This window comes from Oncorhynchus tshawytscha, linkage group LG10 (genome assembly GCF_018296145.1).
Source record: "Oncorhynchus tshawytscha isolate Ot180627B linkage group LG10, Otsh_v2.0, whole genome shotgun sequence".
In the NCBI taxonomy this organism is placed as follows: domain Eukaryota; kingdom Metazoa; phylum Chordata; class Actinopteri; order Salmoniformes; family Salmonidae; genus Oncorhynchus; species Oncorhynchus tshawytscha.
This window is the reverse complement of record NC_056438.1, coordinates 61,489,139-61,511,795: the sequence shown is the minus strand read 5'-3', so window position 1 is coordinate 61,511,795 and position 22,657 is coordinate 61,489,139. Positions and strand designations below refer to the sequence as shown.

Below are 22,657 nucleotides of genomic sequence, written 5' to 3'. Positions count from 1 at the left end.
TTTTTAGCTGATAGGAGTGGAACCCGGTGTTGTCGTCTGCTGCAATAGCCCATCCGCGACAAGGATCGACGAGTTGTGCGTTCAGAGATGTTGTTCTGCACACCACTGTACCTCTCCGTTATTTGCCTGTTTGTGGCCTGCCTGTTAGCTTACACGATTCTTGCAATTCTCCTACAACCTCTCATCAAAGAGCTGTTTTTGTCCAAAGGACGTCCGCTGGCTGGATGTTTTTTGTTTGTCGCACCATTCTCGGTAAAAGCTAGACACTGTCTTGTGTGAAAAGCCCAGGAGGCTGGCCGACTCTGAGATACTGGAACCGGCACACCTGGCACTGACAATCATACCACGCTCAAAGTTGCTTAAGTCACTCGTTTTGCCCATTACAACATTCAATCGAACAGTAACTGAATGCCTCGATGCCTGTCTGCCTGCTTTATATAGCCCTCTTTCTCTACTCTCTCTCTCTCTCTCTCTCTCTCTCCCTCTACCCCGTCTCTGTCTCTGATTGACAGGAGAACCACTGTAGGCGTATAAAGATCCTGGGAGACTGTTACTACTGTGTGTCAGGTCTGACCCAGCCCAAAACTGACCACGCTCACTGCTGCGTGGAGATGGGCCTGGACATGATCGACACCATCACGTGAGTCTATAGGTTTCTGGTAAACACTCACTCAGTCATTGCTAGCACCTTCGAGCGTAGCGCTGCGGCATTTGCCTCTCCATGACGTCCTGTTCTTGGCCAGGTCCCGGGCTGATGTGATGTGATGTCCCAGGTTGTATGGGTCGTCCATGGTTAACACGTCACCTGTCTGCTAAATGAACTAGAGTAGCACACAGCCATTTGGCATAGCCAGATCAGGACCTAACATAAGGACAACTCAGAGAATGCTGTTCTGTTCTTCTGAAATTGTCACATCCTGACCTTAGTTCCTTTTTTATGTCTCCATTTTAGTTTGGTCAGGGCGTGAGTTTGGGTTCATTCTGTGTGTTGTTCTATGTTTTTTTGTTTTGTGTTGCTGCACCTTACAGGACTGTTTCGTTTTCGTTTCACTCACTGTGTTATTTTCTTTAGTGTTTCTGTTCTAATAAAATAACATGAACACCTACCACACTGCGCATTGGTCCGATCCTTCATACTCCTCGTCAGAAGAGGAGGGAAACCATTACAGAGAGACTACATTTTCCTCATATCATGTTTCTTTAGACCTGTCTAAAATAAATTATGGAGTTATTGTGAAGGTGTAGGCTGTATTACATGGGTTTATTAGACTTGAAAAATGTAGCTGTTCCAGAGGTCTGCATCAGTGTCTTGTAGGCTGTGTGTGGAAGCCTGGAGGATGCTAAATGTGTTTACATAATTAACGGTAAATTACCATGAGACCAACATTTTGTGACTGCCACATCCCTAGGTAAAGACACATTGAGTTGTGATGGACACCATATCACATAGCTCTGTATGGCTCTGTGGAATGAGCCTGCTGCATGGCTTTCAGCCATTATATTGATTCATTTGGTTTGACCAAGGATAAAGGCCCAACTGAAGACTGGGGATATTTTTGCTATTCTCTATTCTTCTCATCTAAACCACAGTGGTTCAAGTGAGTCCAGGCTGAAGGATTCCTTAGTGGGATTGTCAATGGCTGCTATGAATACATGCCAAGACTGCAGATAGAGTTGAGAGTGGAATCTCATTTGAGGGCGCGGGAATGGAAATGTATTTGGATGCTTCCTTATGAAGCGTGAAAGTGTTTGTCTCATTTGCATGTCCTGCACAATTTGGAGAAAGAAGAAAGAGCTCAACACTTCAAAAAGCTTTATCCCATCCCGTATTAAATGCATGGCCATGGACTTGGTCTTATATGGCTCTATGTGCACAAGGCCACACAGGATGTCAGTATTCATAAACAGACAATATAGGACTAGACACAGACACATAGAGCTACAATGCACAATGAAAACACATGCCTTTCTCTGTTAATGGTAGATTCATATGCATATTCATTTATATTCCTATTGGTGACTAGTATAGCATTTTGCCCTGTTTATTTTAGAGTCTAAAGATTGCTCTTAAATCTCACCCTGCTCCCCCCATACGGGTGGAATTTTCCTCTGTCTGCACTCTTACATTATTAAAAAAAGTAAAAAATAGTTTAGAATCCAGAGTAGCAACCATTTTGTCCTTCTGGCTTATCTCCCCAGAACATGTACTTTTTCCTCCAGAGAGAGGGAGGGAGGGAGGGAGGGAGGGAGGGAGGGAGGGAGGGAGGGAGGGAGGGAGGGAGGGAGGGAGGGAGGGAGGGAGGGAGGGAGGGAGGGAGGGAGGGGAGAGGGAGGGGGGGAGGTTAGAACTCAGCTGTCTGGCCTTTCTATATTATTAGGTGAAGAGGAGCAGCACCATTTATCATGGAAGAATAACATTTGTGGAATTTATGACATTGCCTGCCAAGGCAATAAATTATTTGTATACAGGAATGCTATAGTACACACAAACATCTACTCGTATGCACACACTCACACACACATGAATGCAGGCACACTTAGGGACTTGGCACTTGGCTGGCAGGCAGGTACACACGTACGTACGCACACACACACACATATACACACAATCACACACACATACACACAGTATCAATGTTTTAATATTGTAATTACTCTCCTCGTGCACCTGCAGGTCGGTAGCGGAGGCCACCGAGGTGAATCTGAACATGCGTGTGGGTCTCCACACGGGCCGTGTTCTGTGTGGGGTCCTGGGACTGAGGAAGTGGCAGTATGACGTGTGGTCCAACGATGTCACACTGGCCAACGTGATGGAGGCAGGGGGACTGCCTGGGTTAGTACCAGTTACCACCATGCTAAAATCTACTGTCCCAACATCACACACAACAACTTCACACACAACACAGACTGTGAGCAGCACCTCTGGAGCAATTAGGGGTTAAGTGCCTTGCTCTAAAGCACAATGACAGTAGGTAGCACCACATGAGGCTGACTGTTTGTGTTTCTCCTTCTCCACCAGGAAGGTCCACATCACCAAGGCGACCCTGGACTCCCTGAATGGAGACTATGAGGTTGAACCAGGCAACGGTCATGAGAGAAATGCCTTCCTCCTCAAACACCAGATCGAGACCTTCTTCATTGTGCCAACTCACCGACGGAAGGTGTGTTTGTGTCTGCGTATGTGTGTGTGCTTGTGTGTCTGGGTGCGTGCATGTGTTTGTGTGTGTGTGTGTGTGTGTGTGTGTGTGTGTGTGTGTGTGTGTGTTGTGTGTGTGTGTGTGTACAGTATGTGAGATCTCCTGCATGGGAGTGTGTATGTGTGTGTGAGGATGAGTGTTTATGTGTGTTTACATTATGAAGCAAAGTAAAAATAGACACATTTTAGGACAGATCTCATTTGGTCTTATAGTAGTTAACTTAGGTTCAGTGATGACATCTGTGGAACATGAAGTAAGCCTACTCGCAGTAGTCTAGCCATTAGGATTCCTGGTTTTTACCCAGGCAGCCCAGGTTCAACTCCCGGTATGGGAACTCGCATTTTGGGCAGCAGGTAGCCTAGCGGTTAGAGCATTGGGCCAGTAACCGAAAGGTCGATAGTTGTAATCCCTGAGCCAACAAGGTGAAACATCTGTCGATTTGCCCTTGAGCAAGGCACTTAACCCTAATTGCTCTAAGGTCGCCACTGATAATGACTGACCCTGGCCGTGACCACACTGTCTGAGGGTGTCTCAGGGGGAGTTGGGATATGCAAAAAATATACTTCTAATTCACACGTACGTATCAATTGTACATTTGTGAAATAGAAAAAATATAAGCAACCACCAAAGTATTACTAAATTATTATACTAGCATTCTTAGTTGGACTAGGAAACACAGTATGGGACATAACCTTGGGCATACTTGAACATGCTTGGATATACAGTACTCGACATAACATTGGAAATACTTGGAAATACATACATGAACTGCACATAACTTTGGCATACTGCACATGGACAGATGCAGTAAGACTGCCAGAAGTTAGGATAGATAGTCAATTTTACATCATTGAGTTGTCACTCCCTCACGTTGGTAGGGTTGTTCAGTTGTTCAGATGAGATGGGTTCCCTTACAGTCTCGCTGATGTTCTGTAAGTGCTGTTATTGTGTAGTGGAAACATCTAGGAGCAACAACGGCTCAGCCACGAAGTGGTAGGCCACACAAGCTCACAGAACGGGACCGCCGAGTGCTGAAGCGCGTAAAGATGGTCTGTTCTCGGTGGCAACACTCACTATGGAGTTCCAAACTGCCTCTGTAAGCAACGTCAGCACAAGACTGTTCGTCGGGATCTATCTCCTTCTCCTACCCTACCCTCGTCTTGCAGACTTTATTAGGTCTGGAGAGAGGATCTGACTTCCTGATGCCTGATGCCTGTGTATTTATTATATGCTGCTTGGTTATTCCAATGGTAAACTGTAAAGAAATGAACAATGCACAGTCTGGTGAGGTGCTGAGACTGCTGACTAACGGAAGATAAATGAAACAGTCAAGGCTCTTCAGCCGAAGCGTTGGCTAATAAATCTACAAGGGAGGAGAGATGAGTGCACAACTTTTCTTTAGCAATTGTGTAGTGTTATCCACCAGGTTTCACATGATGTAAAAGTGTATGTATGTGGATCCTTACATTAACCTTTACAGCAGTGTCACAGTGTCTCAGAGGGCCGTTCAACCACCCTGTCTTTTTCTACTCTCCTCCTCTGTGAGTGGTGGGAGCCTTGACTAAGGTTGTGGCCCAAATGACTCTCCATGAAGTCCACCACGTTTCAACAAGTGCACTAAATAGGAAATAGGGTGCCATTTAAGACACAGATTTGGTTAATCCTCTTAATAGACGCATCGACAACTCTACTTCATCTAAGAGAGAGAGAAGAGTTGTGTGTTTGTGTTTGTGTTTGTGTTCTGTAATCTGGGTTGAAACCATATCTACTGAAGTGTATCTCCTGTATCATAGTGTGTATCTTAACACCTGCTCTCACTGCTTGTTTGTTGACAGATATTCCCAGGATTGATTCTCTCGGATATAAAACCTGCCAAAAAGATGAAGTTTAAGACGGTGTGCTACTTGCTGGTGCAGCTCATGCACTGTAGGAAGATGTTCAAGGCCGAGATACCTTTCTCAAACGCCATGAACTGTGAGGATGGTGACAAGGTAAGGGCTTTCTGTGTGTGTGTGTTATGTAAGGGAGTGTAGCGACAGAGAAGTTGTATGTGTGTGTATACATGAAATGTGTGTACATGTGTGTGTGTTGTGTTAAGGAATGTAGAAACAGGGAGAGGCGTTGTATGCGCATGTGTGTGTTGACATAGCACACACGTGTGTGTGCGTGCAAGTGTGTGCGAGCGTGCATGTGTGTGTGGGGGGAATGTGTGTGTGTCCTCGATGAGGAGTCCCAGCCACCTAGACTTAGTTGACCTTCATCAGCTTACTTTCAAATCCTGTGGTAATCTGGCTAAGTGTCAGTGTGTTTACTTGACCTGCTATTCTTGTGAAGAAATCCTGAGGTCTGGCTACAGTTCAACTCTGGCTCAGGGTATTTAAATGCAGATGCTCAGGGTATTTAAATGCAGATGCTCAGGGTATTTAAATGCAGATGCTCAGGGTATTTAAATGCAGATGCTCAGGGTATTTAAATGCAGATGGTCAGGGTATTTACATGCAGATGGTCAGGGTATTTAAATGTAGAAGGGCAGGGTATTTAAATGCAGATGGTCGGGGTATTTACATGCAGATGGTCAGGGTATTTACATGCAGATGCTCAGGGTATTTAAATGCAGATGCTCAGGGTATTTACATGCAGATGGTCAGGGTATTTAAATGTAGAAGGGCAGGGTATTTAAATGCAGATGGTCGGGGTATTTAAAAATGCAGATGCTCATGGTATTTAAATGCAGATGCTCAAGGTATTGAAATGCAGATGCTCAGGGTATTTAAATGCAGATGCTCAGGGTGTTTAAATGCAGATGCTCAGGTCTGTGTGGGTGTGTGTGGAAAAAAGAGGAGAACCAAATGAATATTGCACTTTCAGACAAAAGCATGAAACTTGGTACACTCACCTACCTCTATGTGGTTACACTTATGTAATATGTCATAGAGCTGTGACTATGTAAAGTTCATGCAATCATCTCTAACAGTTTGAAACTGTTTCCATTTGCTTCGTGATAACCCTGGATGAAAACATGTAGACATAGACAAGACAATACACAGGAGAGGAAAATGACAAAGTGTAAATATACTCGACACAGAATGAAATATTAGGATTCAGGCCACACACAAACTCTCTCTCCAGGTTGTTGGAAATGACACAGACTTGGGGAGAGAAATAGAGAGAGAGAGAGAGAGAGAGAGAGAGAGATAGAGGGTGACAGGAGAGGAGGAAGGAGAGAAAGGATGACTGCGCTCAGAGCAGGCGTGGGTGTATGATGTGATGACTGTCCTATGCTCCCCAGACCATCTCCAATGGAGATGTAGAAGTTCACATCCTCACATCCTCCTCATATGTAGAAGTTCACATCCACTGGGGAATATATTACAGTGGGAGATAGAGAGACAGAGAGAGGAAGATAGAGAGAGACAAAGCAAGAGAAAGAGTGGGAGATAGAGGGAGAAACTGAAGAGAGAGACTAGAGAGAGAGAAAGACGGCTTTTAACATAGACATATAAATACTCATTAGCATAATGAATGCACACACACCTCCGAAACAACCAACAAAAAGCGAGAGGTGTTAAAGGATGAAGGATGATGAGGATGAAGTCAATGGGGTGTGTGTTCACCTTCTGCAACATTCGTCATTCACTCTGTCACCCCCCTGTCCCCATTATGAAGCCACTCTCTCCAGCCTCTCCTTGCCTACCCACTGGCTCTCACACTGTGATACTGTGGTACAGCTCAATGGCTTTCTGCCTTCATCCAGGAAGACTCACTCAGGCAACGTCCCAAATGGCACCCTATTCCCTATATAGTGCACTATGAAGGGAATAGGGTGCCATCTGGGATGTATCCTCCTTCTCTCTGGTGTTAAATCACTGCTTCGCTCTGCTGCCCCACATAATAATGATATTTACTTCCTATGGACACTTAAGAAAAAGGGTGTTTAATTGGGTCAGAGAATAAATGTTAGCTGTAGAGGAAACAATGACTGTTAACTGTAGAGGGAATAATGAATGTTAACTGTAGAGGGAACAATGCATGTTAACTGAAGAGGGAACAATGAATGTTAACTGAAGAGGGAACAATTACTGTTAACTGAACTGTAAAGGGAACAATGAATGTTAACTGAAGAGGGAACAGTGAATGTTACCTGTAGAGGGAACAATGAGTGTTAACTGAAGAGGGAACAGTGAATGTTAACTGTAGAGGGAATAATGAATGTTAACGGAACTGTAGAGGGAACAATGAATGTTAACTGTAGAGGGAACAATGAGTGTTAACTGAACTTTAGAGGGAACAATGAATGTTAACTTAACTGTAGAGGGAACAATGAATGTTAACTGAACTGTAGAGGGAACACTGAATGTTAACTGAACTGTAGAGGGAACAATGAATGTTAACTGAAGAGGGAACAGTGAATGTTAACTGTAGAGGGAATAATGAATGTTAACTGAACTGTAGAGGGAACAATGAATGTTAACTGAAGAGGGAACAGTGAATGTTAACTGTAGAGGGAATAATGAATGTTAACTGAACTGTAGAGGGAACAATGAATGTTAACTGAAGAGGGAACAGTGAATGTTAACTGTAGAGGGAATAATGAATGTTAACTGAACTGTAGAGGGAACAATGAATGTTAACTGAAGAGGGAACAGTGAATGTTAACTGTAGAGGGAATAATGAATGTTAACGGAACTGTAGAGGGAACAATGAATGTTAACTGTAGAGGGAACAATGAGTGTTAACTGAACTTTAGAGGGAACAATGAATGTTAACTTAACTGTAGAGGGAACAATGAATGTTAACTGAACTGTAGAGGGAACACTGAATGTTAACTGAACTGTAGAGGGAACAATGAATGTTAACTGAAGAGGGAACAATGAATGTTAGCTGTTGAGAGAACTATGACTGTTAACTGAACCGTAGAGGGAACAATTAATGTTAACGTAGAGGGAACAATGACTGTTAACCTGTTATGGCTACAATCCTGATACCGGGATCGATATGACAACTACCAGTGAAAATAGAGGGCGCCAAATTCAAACCACAGACATAAGACATACATGTGTCTTATATAATTTTAAAGCTATTCTCGTTGTTAATCCCACCAATGTGTCCGATTTCAAATAAGCTTTTCAGCGAAAGCTTTTCAGCGAAAGCACTACAAACGATTATGTTTGGTCTCCACCAAACCACAATAAGCACAGCCATTTTCAGGCAAAATAACGCATTCACAAAAAACAGGAATAAAGATAAAATTAATCACTAACCTTGAATTATCTTCATCAGATGACACTCCTAGGACTTCATGTTACACAATACATGCATGTTTTGTTTGATAAAGTTCATATTTATATCTGAGTTTACATTGGCACGTTAGATTCACTACTTCCAAAAACATCAAGTGATTTTGCATAGCCACATCATTCAACTGTCACGCGGGACTAGGTGATTGAAGGAGTCAGGCGCAGAGAGTTCCAGTTGTGAAAAGTGCTTTTTAATACGGCACACAAAAATGAGAAACCCAACAACACAGGGCGCGGACAACAAAGTGACTACCCAAAAACACAGGGTGCCAAGTTCTGAAAATATATCCACCTCTTCCTAAAACGCACACACGTAACATAAAGACAATCCCGCACAAAACAAGGGTGGGTACACGTACTTCAAATAGGGAAGCTCATTAAGCCATACAACAGAACACAGGTGAAACTAATAAGACAAAACAAACAGACAAACGAAAAAGGGATCGGTGGCGGCTAGTAGGAAGGTGACGACGACCGCCGAGCACCATGCAATAATCTGAGACGGCGCTCAAAAGTAAAAACACCACAGCCACAAAGATGGCGTCAACATAAACAAAAAATTACATGATAAATATTCCCTTACCTTTGATGATATACATCAGAAAGCACTCCAGGAATCCCAGGTTCACAATAAATGTTTGTTTTGTTCGAAAATGTCTGTTATTTATGTCCAAATACCTTCTTTTGTTAGCGCGTTTGGTATACATGTCCAAACACAAATTCTGGTCAGCGTTATATCGGACAAAAATTTCAAAAAGTGATATTACCGGTAGAAGAAACATTTCAAACCAAGTACAGAATCAATCATTAGGATGTTTTTAACATATAGCTTCAATAAAGTTCCAACCCGAGTATTCCTTCTTGTGTTCGTGAGCAATGGAACGCAAGTGACTACCATGAGGAAAAAGCGTGATCACAAAATGGCTGCTTGATCGACAGGTCACAGTTGTAAATGAGAACTTGTTCTCAACTAGCCTAACTGGTTAAATAAAGGTGAAATAAAGATTAAATAAAAATCGGATATATTCTGCTCTCATTCACTCCCACAACAACATAGAAGCGTCATTATAATTTATATTGATGGTTGACATCTCCTGGAACCCCTAGGCAGTGCAACATCATTCATATTTCAAGGGGATTGCATTGGGGACTCTGGTGAATACATACAAGCTCAGATTTCTGACTTCCTGTTTTGATTTCAACTCAGGATTTTGCCTGCCAATATGAGTTCTGTTATACACACAGACATCATTCAAAGAGTTTTAGAAACGCCAGACTGTTTTCTATCCAATACTAATCATAATATGCTAATATTAGCAACTATGACTAAGGAGCAGGCCGTTTGATATGGGCACCTTTCATCCAAGCTACTCAATAGTGCCCCGGCAGCCATAAAAAGTTAACTGAACTGTAAATGGAACAATGAATGTTAACTGAACTTTACAGGGAACAATGAATGTTAACTGTAGAGGGAACAATGCATGTTAACTGAACCCTAGAGGGAACACTGAATGTTAACTGAACTCTAGAGGGAACAATGAATGTTAATTGAAGAGGGAACAATGAATGTTAACTGAACTGTAGAGGGAACAATGAATGTTAACTGAACTGTAGAGGGAACAATGAATGTTAACTGAAGAGGGAACAATGAATGTTAGCTGTAGAGGGAATAATGAATGTTAACTGTAGAGGGAACAATGAATGTTAACTGTAGAGAGAACAATGACTGTTAACTGAACTGTAGAGGGAACAATGAATGTTAACTGAACTGTAGAGGGAACAATGAATGTTAACTGAACTGTAGAGGGAACAAAGAATGTTAACTGTAGAGGGAACAATGACTGTTAACTGAACTGTAGAGGGAACAATTAATGTTAACTGAACTGTAGAGGGAACAATGAATGTTAACTGTAGAGGGAACAATGACTGTTAACTGAACTGTAGAGGGAACAATGAATGTTAACTGTAGAGGGAACAATGACTGTTAACTGAACTGTAGAGGGAACAATTAATGTTAACTGTAGAGGGAACACTTAATGTTAACTGTAGAGGGAACAATTAATGTTAACTGTAGAGGGAACAATGAATGTTAACTGTAGAGGGAACAATGACTGTTAACTGAACTGTAGAGGGAACAATTAATGTTAACTGAACTGTAGAGGGAACAATTAATGTTAACTGTAGAGGGAACAATGACTGTTAACTGAACTGTAGAGGGAACAATTAATGTTAACTGAACTGTAGAGGGAACAATGAATGTTAACTGAACTGTAGAGGGAACAATGAATGTTAACTGAACTGTAGAGGGAACAATGAATGTTAACTGAAGAGGGAACAATGAATGTTAGCTGTAGAGGGAATAATGAATGTTAACTGTAGAGGGAACAATGAATGTTAACTGTAGAGAGAACAATGACTGTTAACTGAACTGTAGAGGGAACAATGAATGTTAACTGAACTGTAGAGGGAACAATGAATGTTAACTGAACTGTAGAGGGAACAATGAATGTTAACTGTAGAGGGAACAATGACTGTTAACTGAACTGTAGAGGGAACAATTAATGTTAACTGAACTGTAGAGGGAACAATGAATGTTAACTGTAGAGGGAACAATGACTGTTAACTGAACTGTAGAGGGAACAATGAATGTTAACTGAAGAGGGAACAATGACTGTTAACTGAACTGTAGAGGGAACAATTAATGTTAACTGTAGAGGGAACAATTAATGTTAACTGTAGAGGGAACAATGAATGTTAACTGTAGAGGGAACAATGACTGTTAACTGAACTGTAGAGGGAACAATGAATGTTAACTGTAGAGGGAACAATGAATGTTAACTGTAGAGGGAACAATGAATGTTAACTGTAGAGAGAACAATGAATGTTAACTGTAGAGGGAACAATGACTGTTAACTGAACTGTAGAGGGAACAATGAATGTTAACTGTAGAGGGAACAATGAATGTTAACTGTAGAGGGAACAATGAATGTTAACTGTAGAGGGAACAATGAATGTTAACTGTAGAGGGAACAATGAATGTTAACTGTAGAGGGAACAATGAATGTTAACTGTAGAGGGAACAATGAATGTTAACTGTAGAGGGAACAATGACTGTTAACTGAACTGTAGAGGGAACAATTAATGTTAACTGTAGAGGGAACACTTAATGTTAACTGTAGAGGGAACAATTAATGTTAACTGTAGAGGGAACAATGAATGTTAACTGTAGAGGGAACAATGACTGTTAACTGAACTGTAGAGGGAACAATGAATGTTAACTGTAGAGGGAACAATGACTGTTAACTGAACTGTAGAGGGAACAATTAATGTTAACTGAACTGTAGAGGGAACAATGAATGTTAACTGTAGAGGGAACAATGACTGTTAACTGAACTGTAGAGGGAACAATGAATGTTAACTGAAGAGGGAACAATGACTGTTAACTGAACTGTAGAGGGAACAATTAATGTTAACTGTAGAGGGAACAATTAATGTTAACTGTAGAGGGAACAATGAATGTTAACTGTAGAGGGAACAATGACTGTTAACTGAACTGTAGAGGGAACAATGAATGTTAACTGTAGAGGGAACAATGAATGTTAACTGTAGAGGGAACAATGAATGTTAACTGTAGAGAGAACAATGAATGTTAACTGTAGAGGGAACAATGACTGTTAACTGAACTGTAGAGGGAACAATGAATGTTAACTGTAGAGGGAACAATGAATGTTAACTGTGAATGTTAACTGAGGGAACAATGAATGTTAACTGTAGAGGGAACAATGAATGTTAACTGTAGAGGGAACAATGAATGTTAACTGTAGAGGGAACAATGAATGTTAACTGTAGAGGAACAATGAATGTTAACTGAACTAGAGGGAACAATGAATGTTAACTGTAGAGGGAACAATGACTGTTAACTGAACTGTAGAGGGAACAATTAATGTTAACTGTAGAGGGAACACTTAATGTTAACTGTAGAGGGAACAATTAATGTTAACTGTAGAGGGAACAATGAATGTTAACTGTAGAGGGAACAATGACTGTTAACTGAACTGTAGAGGGAACAATTAATGTTAACTGAACTGTAGAGGGAACAATTAATGTTAACTGTAGAGGGAACAATGACTGTTAACTGAACTGTAGAGGGAACAATTAATGTTAACTGAACTGTAGAGGGAACACTGAATGTTAACTGTAGAGGGAACAATGACTGTTAACTGAACTGTAGAGGGAACAATGAATGTTAACTGAAGAGGGAACAATGACTGTTAACTGAACTGTAGAGGGAACAATTAATGTTAACTGTAGAGGGAACAATTAATGTTAACTGTAGAGGGAACAATTAATGTTAACTGTAGAGGGAACAATGAATGTTAACTGTAGAGGGAACAATGACTGTTAACTGAACTGTAGAGGGAACAATGAATGTTAACTGTAGAGGGAACAATGAATGTTAACTGTAGAGGGAACAATGAATGTTAACTGTAGAGAGAACAATGAATGTTAACTGTAGAGGGAACAATGACTGTTAACTGAACTGTAGAGGGAACAATGAATGTTAACTGTAGAGGGAACAATGAATGTTAACTGTAGAGGGAACAATGAATGTTAACTGTAGAGGGAACAATGAATGTTAACTGTAGAGGGAACAATGAATGTTAACTGTAGAGGGAACAATGACTGTTAACTGTAGAGGGAACAATGGATTTTTTGTTTGAAGTTAAGCATTTATTAAGTTGATGTCAGTTATTGAGAATGTGAAGTCAATTCAACCACAATGATTGACTTTGTTTCATTGCCCTTTTTGAATACAATTAGAATAAATCTCTTCTTACTCCATGGTCAATATTGTTGTTGAATGGTTTGTGATATACCTGCTAAATAGAGTTGTCACAATACCAGTAACACGATACTCAAACATATCGTGGCAAGGAAACAAAACAATGAGGTAGATTTAATTTCTTGAGTAAAAAAGCCCTAATGTTTGAAACAAACATTATTATGTTGTCCTCCAGGGTCTTTTTTCTTTAAAAACACCTACAGCACAGAATATTTCACTTAAAGTAGGTTTTTAAGGTCCAAAGACCTTCTGCATTGTGTTTTATTTTTTGACATGGAAAATCAAATATTGCGATATTGCGATACTGGTATCATCACAACCCTACCTACATGCAGTTAGATATAAACTTTCTCTACCCTGCAGTGATCCTCAACAATAGACAGTAAAAGCCCCGTAGTATTTTTCCTCCAAGCTCCATTGTTTTGAACAGCTGGTATCAAACCCTCTGAACGTAGTTAAGTCAGGACTCCGTTTCCCACAATGCTGTGCCACAGCGGAGGGCCCTGCGGACGGCTCCAGATAAACTGCGGAACCGGACTTCAGTGTCAGCTAACGTGAGCCAGGCCAGCCCGGGCACGCGGGTCAACCGCTACATTGGTCGTCTGATCGAGGCGAGGCAGACAGAGTCGGACACAGCTGACCTCAACTTTCTTACACTCATGTACAAGTGCTCTGAGCGCGAGCAGAGGGTGAGTTACTGTACTGCACTTACAACACACATGTACACACACATGTACACACACACACAACTGCACACTCTGCAACATAAGGAATAAAATGACTTTTGAATCAGACTCTTTCATAGACATTGCATCCATGTCTGCATAATTCATTGTTTTGCATATATCTGAGACATCCCTCTCTCTGGTTTCTCTGACAGTACCACCAGCTACATGATGAGTACTTCTCCAGCGCTGTTGTCCTCTCTCTAATCCTAGCTGCCTTGTTCGGCCTTGTCTACTTTCTCATCATCCCACAGTATGTATTAGATTATTACAGGATATCATCCTACCACAGTATGTATTAGATTATTAGAGGATATCATCCTACCACAGTATGTATTAGATTATTACAGGATATCATCCTACCACAGTATGTATTAGATTATTAGAGGTGTCATCCTACTCCTCTATTCTGTCAGTATGCATTACATTTTTAGAGGATATCTGAGAGCAACTCATTCTGTAGCTCTCTCTCTCTCTCTCTCTCTCTCTCTCTCTCTCTCTCTTTCACTTTCTCTCTCTCTCTCTTTCACTCTCTCCCTCGATCTCTCTCTTTCATTTTACTATATGATGTCTGACAGCAACACACTCTCTCTGTAGCTCTCTCTGTAGCTCTCTCCGTAGCCCTCTCTGTAGCTCTCTGTAGCTCTCCCTGTAGCTCTCTCCGTAGCTCTCCCTGTAACTCTCTCCGTAGCTCTCTCTGTAGCTCTCTGTAGCTCTCTCTGTATCGCTATGCAGCTCTCTGCAGCTCTCTCTATTGTTCTCTGTATCTCTCTGTATCTTTCTCTGTATCTCTCTCTGTAGCTCTCTCTGTATCTCTCTCTGTATCTCTCTGTAGCTATCTCTGTATCGCTCTGCAGCTCTCTGCAGCTCTCTCTATTGTTCTCTGTATCTCTCTGTATCTTTCTCTGTATCTCTCTCTGTAGCTCTCTCTGTATCTTTCTCTGTATCTCTCTCTGTAGCTCTCCCTGTAGCTCTCTCTGTAGCTCTCTGTAGCTCTCTCCGTAGCTCTCTCTGTAGCTCTCTGTAGCTCTCTCTGTATCGCTCTGTAGCTCTCTCTGTATCTCTCTGTAGCTCTCTCTGTATCGCTCTGCAGCTCTCTGCAGCTCTCTCTATTGTTTTCTGTATCTCTCTGTATCTTTCTCTGTATCTCTCTCTGTAGCTCTCTCTGTATCTCTCTCTGTATCTCTCTGCAGCTCCCTCTGCAGCTCTCTCTTTCCCACTTTCATTTTACTGTATGATTTATTTATTTTTGTGACCAAATGTTTATTTATTTTGCCTTTTTTTATAGGCGGGTGGGGAGTGGGTATTACTGGTACAATATAGAAATTCATATAATTTTATATTCAGTTCATATTCACCTGTGGGCTGCTACTCAAGAAGAGAAAACTATTTTAAAAAGGTACATAAGTATTGATCATTATGACCATACTACAGACCATTAACTAATAATAGTAATACATTTAGTATGTAAAGGAAAATAAACCAAAAAAGAAGTGAGCCTCCACACCTAACCTCCCGTCCCCCAACCCCACCCCTTCCCACCCCTCTAGCAACTAGAGTTGCTTGCCATTCACCCCCCCCCCCCCGCAGAACACACTATATCTTTCTCTTCTCTTTGGTTCTGCTGCCTTTTCAGTTGACTTCCACAGGCTCTGTCCACTAACTCTCCCCCTTCTTCTTCTCCTCTCTCTCTCCCCTCTTTCTTCCACTCTATTCCTCCTCTCTCCTGCTTCTGTCACCAGGGGAACAGTGGTTCTGGTCCTACTGGTCACCTGCATCTGTTTCCTAGTAGTTTGTATCATGTACCTGCATGTCACTAAATTACAGGTAAATGCCTGCTTGATGCCTTGGTCACCATCTGATTTAACATGTCGTTCTTTTACTTATTCACTCACTCACTTTTTTGACTGGCTCATTAGCTGTAAGTAGTTTTCCTTTGGTAGGTCAAGTGGCCACGAGAAACTCTTGGCTCAAGCTATAAATCATTTGTCATAAATTAGTGCTGGTAAATTTAATTGAGCAAATATAAAACATTTCAGTTTAAATAGGCAAATATTCAATTATATTTTCATAAGTAGTCTATAATGGGAATCTGGTGTATGTATATTGATGTCAATGGCCTTCAGAAAACTTTGCAAATCACACTCAGTTTTCCTTCAAACTCAATGCTAAATCTGTTAATTTCAGTTTTCGTTGAGGTTGACAGTTTTACTTTCTCCGACTTTCCCAATCCCCTCAGCTAATATTATACAAATGTAATGTATTTTCAAATTCAAATTCTTACCAGTCTCCCTCCCCTTTCCTCCTTAATCTCTTTCTCTCTCTGTGTCTATCCCCTCTCTCTCCTTAATCTCTCTCTCCTTAATCTCTCTCTCTCTCTCTCTCTCCTTAATCTCTCTCTCTCAATCTCTCTCTCTCTCTCTCTCTCTCTCTCTCTCTCCTAATCTCTCTCTCTCAATCTCTCTCTCTCGCTCTCTCTCAGTGTTTTCCAGGGTGCCTCACTATTCAGATCCGTACTGTTCTGTGTGTTCTCATAGTGCTCTTAATCTATGCTGTAGCCCAGGCCTGTGTGGTAAGTAGGGTTAACAACATGGCACTAAACCACCTAGACTCATTATATTCATTGCAGTACTCTTGAACACATGAATGTAAATGTCATGTCAATCAAATATGCAAAGAACCAACCTTTGAATTACTGCTCGAGAGGTATTAACATTTGCCATCTCTCCTCTCCTCTCCTCTCCTCTCCTCTCCTCTCCTCTCCTCTCCTCTCCTCTCCTCTCCTCTCCTCTCCTCTCCTCTCCTCTCCTCTCCTCTCCTCTCCTCTCCTCTCCTCTCCTCTCTCTCTGTTTTTCTCCCAGGTGGGCTGCATGCCGTGGCTGTGGGGTAGTCCCCACCACTCCAACAGCTCCATTGTCAACATGGATACAGCAGGCCCGCTACGCAGCTTCAACCGTACTTTGATGGAGCTGCCATGTGACGGTGCCCGCTACGCTTTCTTGTCATGCGTTGTGGGTACGCTGACACTGGCGCTCTTCCTGCGCGTATCCTGGATGCCAAAGATGGCACTGTTGCTCCTCCTGGGGGTGCTGTATGTCACTGTGCTGGAGCTCAGCGGATTCAGACGCACCGCGAGGTAAGAGAGAAGACAGAACATACACACACACTGTCAGGTGAAAGAGAGGATACACACATTTACTAGGGATATGTATCTTTCCCTTTCAAGATGATTCGATACGTATCTAGATACATGGGCTCTGATACGATACAGGAACAATGCATTTTAGTTTGAAATGATTCGGTGCAATTCAGTTTGATTCAAGAACGATTCGATGCAATTTGTTGTTGCACATTAATTTTCCATTCTCCATATAAAAATGATCATATAAACTGATTTTTTTTTTAAAGCAAAACTACAAAGACGATTGCTGATGGTGAACCCATCAAAATAAAATCAATTGTAAGCCCCGTTCAGCAGGTGGGATATAGCCACATGAGAGTTGGATCTCCATTAGTTTACTTTTATTCTGGTAAAACACCATTTTCAACAGTGAACAGATAACAATAACCTATCAAATGACATAGGTTGTCACATAACTAATAAAGCCTAATCCCACACATGCCATTTTAGCATTTGAATGCCGCTCAGATTTGCTAAATCAGAAACAGAACGCGTTATATCTCTGTGGGGGTGGAGGGGTGTCTCCCCATGTACTTCAACTCCCCTTTTAATTAATAATTTGGTACAGTCCTTTTGTATATGTTGCTGATGTCTCTATTGGTTTGTCCCACAGTGGGGGGTCTAATCTCCAGATCCGGGGCTATGAGCCCATCCTATCCCTGCTGCTGTTCACCAGTGCCCTGGCCCTCCACTCCAGACAACTGGACCTCAAACTACGACTGGATTTTCTTTGGGCCACACAGGTGTGTGTTTGTGTGTGTGTCACTGTGTGTAACAGCCAGTGCCAGGCTATTGGCTGTTAAAGCTGCGGGCAGAGTGGTGGTGTCTGATATTGGAATGTTGGTTACGATAGGACAGCGATAGGTCTCTAGTAGGGGCTGGCTTTAGGTTGGGACCATAGAGATCCTATTACATTGCTATATAATATTATAATTCTTAATTCTATGGTTTGGAACTCATAGCTATTGATTCTACCTAGTGCTCCTTGTCCATAACGTTGGCTGTTACCAGCACCTCAGTCCTGGAGTACATTTAGAGCTTTTACTGACACCTTATGGTCAGAACCTTGAACTGCAGGCTTGAGTTGTACTGTGGGGTGAATGTAATGTTCCAGTTTTATTCAAATTAGTATATGGTATTTGTTCGTGCGTGGGTGCGTGCGTGCGTGTGTGTGCATTGTCAGGCAGAGGAGGAGAGGGATGGCATGGAGAAGGTCAAGCTGGACAACAGGCGGATTCTTTTCAACCTGCTTCCTGCTCACGTGGCTCAACACTTCCTCCTGTCCAACCCCAGAAACATGGTGAGTCCTATGGATGGACGGACGGACGGACAGGCGGTGAGACGGACAGACAGAGGCTGCCAGACAGACAGACAGAGGCAGGCAGACAGACAGACAGCATTGATGTTTCATAAAGGATAGAACTTTTTGAACTTTTTGGCCTGAATGCCAAGCGTCACGTCTGGAGTTAACCTGGCACCATCCCTACGGTGAAGCATGTTGGTGGCAGCATCATGATGTGTGGATGTTTTTCAGCAGCAGGGATTGGGAGACTAGTCAGGATTGAGCGAAAGATGAAAGGAGCAAAGTACAGAGAGATAAAACCTGCTCCAGAGCGCTCAGGAACATAGACTGGGGCGAAGGTTTACCTTCCAACAGGACAACGACCCTAAGCACACAGACAAGACAACACAAAAGTGTCTTCATAACAAGTCTCTGAATGTCTGTAATCGGCGCTAAAGGTGCTTCAACAGGGTACTGAGTAAAGGGTCTGAATACTTATGTAAATTTAATATTTCAGTTTTTTATTTGTAATACATTTGCAAACATTTCTAAAAACCTGTTTTTGCTTTGTCATTATGGGGTATTTTGTGTAGATTGATGAGGGGAAAAAATTATTGAATCAATTTTAGAATAAGGCTGTAACGTAACAAAATGTGGAAAAAAGTAAAGGTGTCTGAATACTTTCCGAATGCACTGTATGTATGGCCTAAGGGTGATTATCTGTTCTCCTATAGGATCTGTATTACCAGTCCTATGCCCAAGTCGGAGTGCTGTTTGCTTCCATCCCCAACTTCAACGACTTCTACATTGAGCTGGATGGGAACAACATGGGAGTAGAGTGTCTGAGACTACTCAATGAAATCATCGCTGATTTTGACGAGGTGAGGCACATTCGGCTGCTACTTAACTGGGAGAATGTGTTCTATTCTTCTGTGTACGGCTGTGAATCTTGTTTCTTTTTCCTCAGCTCATGGATAAAGATTGCTATAAGGACATTGAGAAGATCAAAACCATTGGCAGCACGTATATGGCAGCTGTGGGTCTAGTCCCCACCATCGGAACAAAGGTGTGTGTGTGTGTATGTGTATGCTTGCACATGCTTGATATATAAATAAAAAATATGAATATAACAAGGACAATGAATGAATGTGATTATGACATACAGTATATATATTCTTACTTCCTTTCTACAGGACAAAAGATCTGTCTATGATCACCTGAGCACAGTTGCAGACTATGCTATTGAGATGTTTGATGTGCTGGATGAAATCAACTACCAGTCATACAACGACTTTGTCTTGAGAGTGGGTATCAACGTGGGTCCGGTGGTGGCGGGGGTGATCGGGGCCAGGAGGCCTCAGTATGATATCTGGGGGAACACAGTGAACGTGGCCAGTCGCATGGACAGCACCGGAGTCCCTGGCAAGATACAGGTACCGTATTAAATTAGGAGTTATTTTTGAGGCTTGAGGATTGGCCCGGAGTAGATTGGTGTTGGTGAGTAAATCTATTTGTATGACAGTGGTTTAACCTCTCTCTCTCCCTCCCTCTCCCTCCCTGTCTCTCTCTTTCTCTCACGCTCCCTCCTTTCCTCCCCCAGGTAACAGAGGATGTGTACCGTATCCTGGGGGATAACTATGACCTGGTGTGCCGGGGGAAGGTCAGCGTGAAGGGTAAGGGTGAGATGCTCACCTATTTCCTGGAGGGCAAGGTCCACAGCGCGGGCTGCGCCACCACCTCCTCCGTGGTGCGCTCTGCCAGCCTGAACCGCCGTGCCCACTCCTGCGGCAAGGCCAGCGTTCCCACCAAACTGGGCAGTGTCAACTCTGTCGCCAGCTTCACAGTTCGCGCCAGCATGGTTAGCCTCGGTGGCACGGGTAACAGCAGCTCTAGCCCCAGTGTCAATGTCAGTATCCACCCCATGCCATGCTTGCCCTCACCCTGTGTGCCCACACTGGGAGAGGAGGATGAAGAAGAGGAGACAGATGTAGATGTGGGAGCAGTGGTGGTGGAACGGGTGAAAGAATTGGCTGTGTAGGGAGGTGGAGAGAAGAAGTGCCGCACTGTTGTAAACTTGAGTTCCAGACCTCCCCGTCCTGGGCTATCACATCCGCCAGGAGTCACTGGGGGTCCCACTAAAGATTGAACCAGGGTCTCCTGTGGGTAAATGGTACACTGGGATACTGGGACAGCCCACTGCACAATGGCGGGATGCTCCTCGAGGAGTCACCTGTCTCTGAGGATGGTCAGACTGGAGAACTGGACAATCACAACTAGTATGGCTGCACGATAAAATCACGCAGACTTGATTGAGTTTGTTGTTACATAAATAGTGACTTGCCACTGTTTGCAACCAAACACAATCAACTGAAGATTTCCGGCTTCCAGCATTGGAACATCAGGCTCCTGGTGACATGACCAGAAGTATGAGTGAGTGTGGCAGCCAGGTGATAGTGTGTTGTCCCTCTGTGTGTGTACACTCCCAACAGGGGGACATGCACAAAGCACAGCCCAGTATTAACCACATAAAAAGACTGAACTTTTTATGTCTTCTTCTCTGATTATGCCAAGGATTCATTCCATCCTTCAAGGTGTAATAGGCTAGTTTTCGTGTACTGTAAATACGGTATGCATGCATGTGTGTATTCATACACAAGTATTTATATGTGTGTATGCATGTGGGTGTTCGACCTTAAATCTTAAATGAAATAGCACAAATACAAATTTTTATACATTCAAAAAGCCCTCAACATCTCAAAAGGCTTTTGACACAACGTCTTTAGTAGTGCATGACCTGTTAGTGCTGGTCTGGACTGGTCTGGTTTCCTGTCGAGTGTAAACCAAAGCAATGAGCTCCTCTAACATCCTGTTGTTTAGTACTTCGTCCTTCACAAAAGGAGCACTACTGCCGTCTAGGTTTCTGGCTTTTTAGAGCAAGTCATGGTCAGGGGGGGGTCAAACACTCAATAGTCAAGATATATGGTTTACTGCATATGACATATTTTAAGTCTCATAGATCCAAACAAATAATCATGGCTGTTTGGTAAGACTGTTTAGAACCAGAATGGTCTGGTTTTACATAAGGGTAAGTCACTTAGTGTTACATTTCTAATGTAGGGAACCAGGTACAACACACACACAGTCAGACATAGCTTTGTTTGCATCCATGAACTTGTCGAGTTGTGTATTGATCAGGGCTTGTTATTCGTCCATTGCTCTGCCCTGATAGGGATTATGTGTGGGAGTGTGTGTCCTGTGTCGGCTATACACGCAGCAGGCTGTAGCCAAGACTTTGAAGGGACAGGGAGGTCGGTAAAATAGGCATTGGGTAAGGTGCGTTGGCTTTGACCCACAGTGCGATGCCCTCATCCTTGAGTCCCCGATGTAGGCTATAGAACTTTAGTTAATGCCAAACCTGGAACAGTCTCTCTTACGCACAACCACCAACACATACGTATGTATGCTCGCTCCTTCACACATTCTCTGTGACACACACACACACAAACACATACACACGCACGCACGTACACACAAACACATACACGCACACACAAACACATACACACGCACGCACGTACACACACACACACAGAGAAAACAGTATTCTGCAAATACATACAGACTTAGCAACATCTGTGGCAGCTGTAGAATCACAGTGTTTCCAACTCCCATGCTGTAGACTATGACTATTAGATAGAGAGATGACGACTTTCCCTTGATCTGCAAAAATGTAAATACATCAAGTTTCAAGTATTTTGCCTTACTTCTATAAATGCTTACAGTGATTGAAAAATGCCTTTTTAGCGCATCACTTTGACACGCAGAACTTTGTAAATAAATTACTACTACAGCTGTAAACAACGTTGTATCTTGTACAGTGTAAAGTTGGGTTATCTCAGATTTTGTAATAAACACACTTTATTGATGTACAAAATACATTTACTTTGTTGATGTGCGTGTGCATGTGTGTGATGTAGGCAATTCTGCCTTTCAGAGATGTCAAGCCATGTCCTTGATGAGGTCACCCCTTGATAGGCATGTTGTTTGTCCCTCAACAAAATCCTCAAATCACCTTTCAAATCAGGACCGCCATGGTACAAGTGGATGTAGATCACACTATATATACAAAAGT

The 22,657-nt window shown here is 42.5% G+C and overlaps 1 protein-coding gene across 2 annotated transcripts in view; it reads left to right on the top strand.

Moving 5' to 3' along the window:
- The window catches only part of LOC112260578 (adenylate cyclase type 1-like), a 55,566-nt gene extending 33,114 nt beyond the window's left edge, over window positions 1-22,452 (top strand). The window contains exons 5-19 of one of the 2 annotated variants that reach the window (XM_042328826.1): window positions 513-640; window positions 2,675-2,833; window positions 3,020-3,161; window positions 5,033-5,188; window positions 13,832-14,026; window positions 14,218-14,315; window positions 15,805-15,889; window positions 16,545-16,634; window positions 16,924-17,198; window positions 17,857-17,986; window positions 18,427-18,543; window positions 19,260-19,406; window positions 19,493-19,591; window positions 19,719-19,958; window positions 20,126-22,452. In XM_042328826.1, coding sequence (XP_042184760.1) covers window positions 513-640; window positions 2,675-2,833; window positions 3,020-3,161; window positions 5,033-5,188; window positions 13,832-14,026; window positions 14,218-14,315; window positions 15,805-15,889; window positions 16,545-16,634; window positions 16,924-17,198; window positions 17,857-17,986; window positions 18,427-18,543; window positions 19,260-19,406; window positions 19,493-19,591; window positions 19,719-19,958; window positions 20,126-20,563 — 2,499 coding nt within the window. In that variant the 3' untranslated portion in view covers window positions 20,564-22,452. Of the gene's footprint in view, window positions 1-512; window positions 641-2,674; window positions 2,834-3,019; window positions 3,162-5,032; window positions 5,189-13,792; window positions 14,027-14,217; window positions 14,316-15,804; window positions 15,890-16,544; window positions 16,635-16,923; window positions 17,199-17,856; window positions 17,987-18,426; window positions 18,544-19,259; window positions 19,407-19,492; window positions 19,592-19,718; window positions 19,959-20,125 lie in introns of both variants that reach the window. The other variant, XM_042328825.1, reaches the window with a different exon arrangement.
- The last annotated feature ends 205 nt before the right edge of the window (window positions 22,453-22,657 follow it).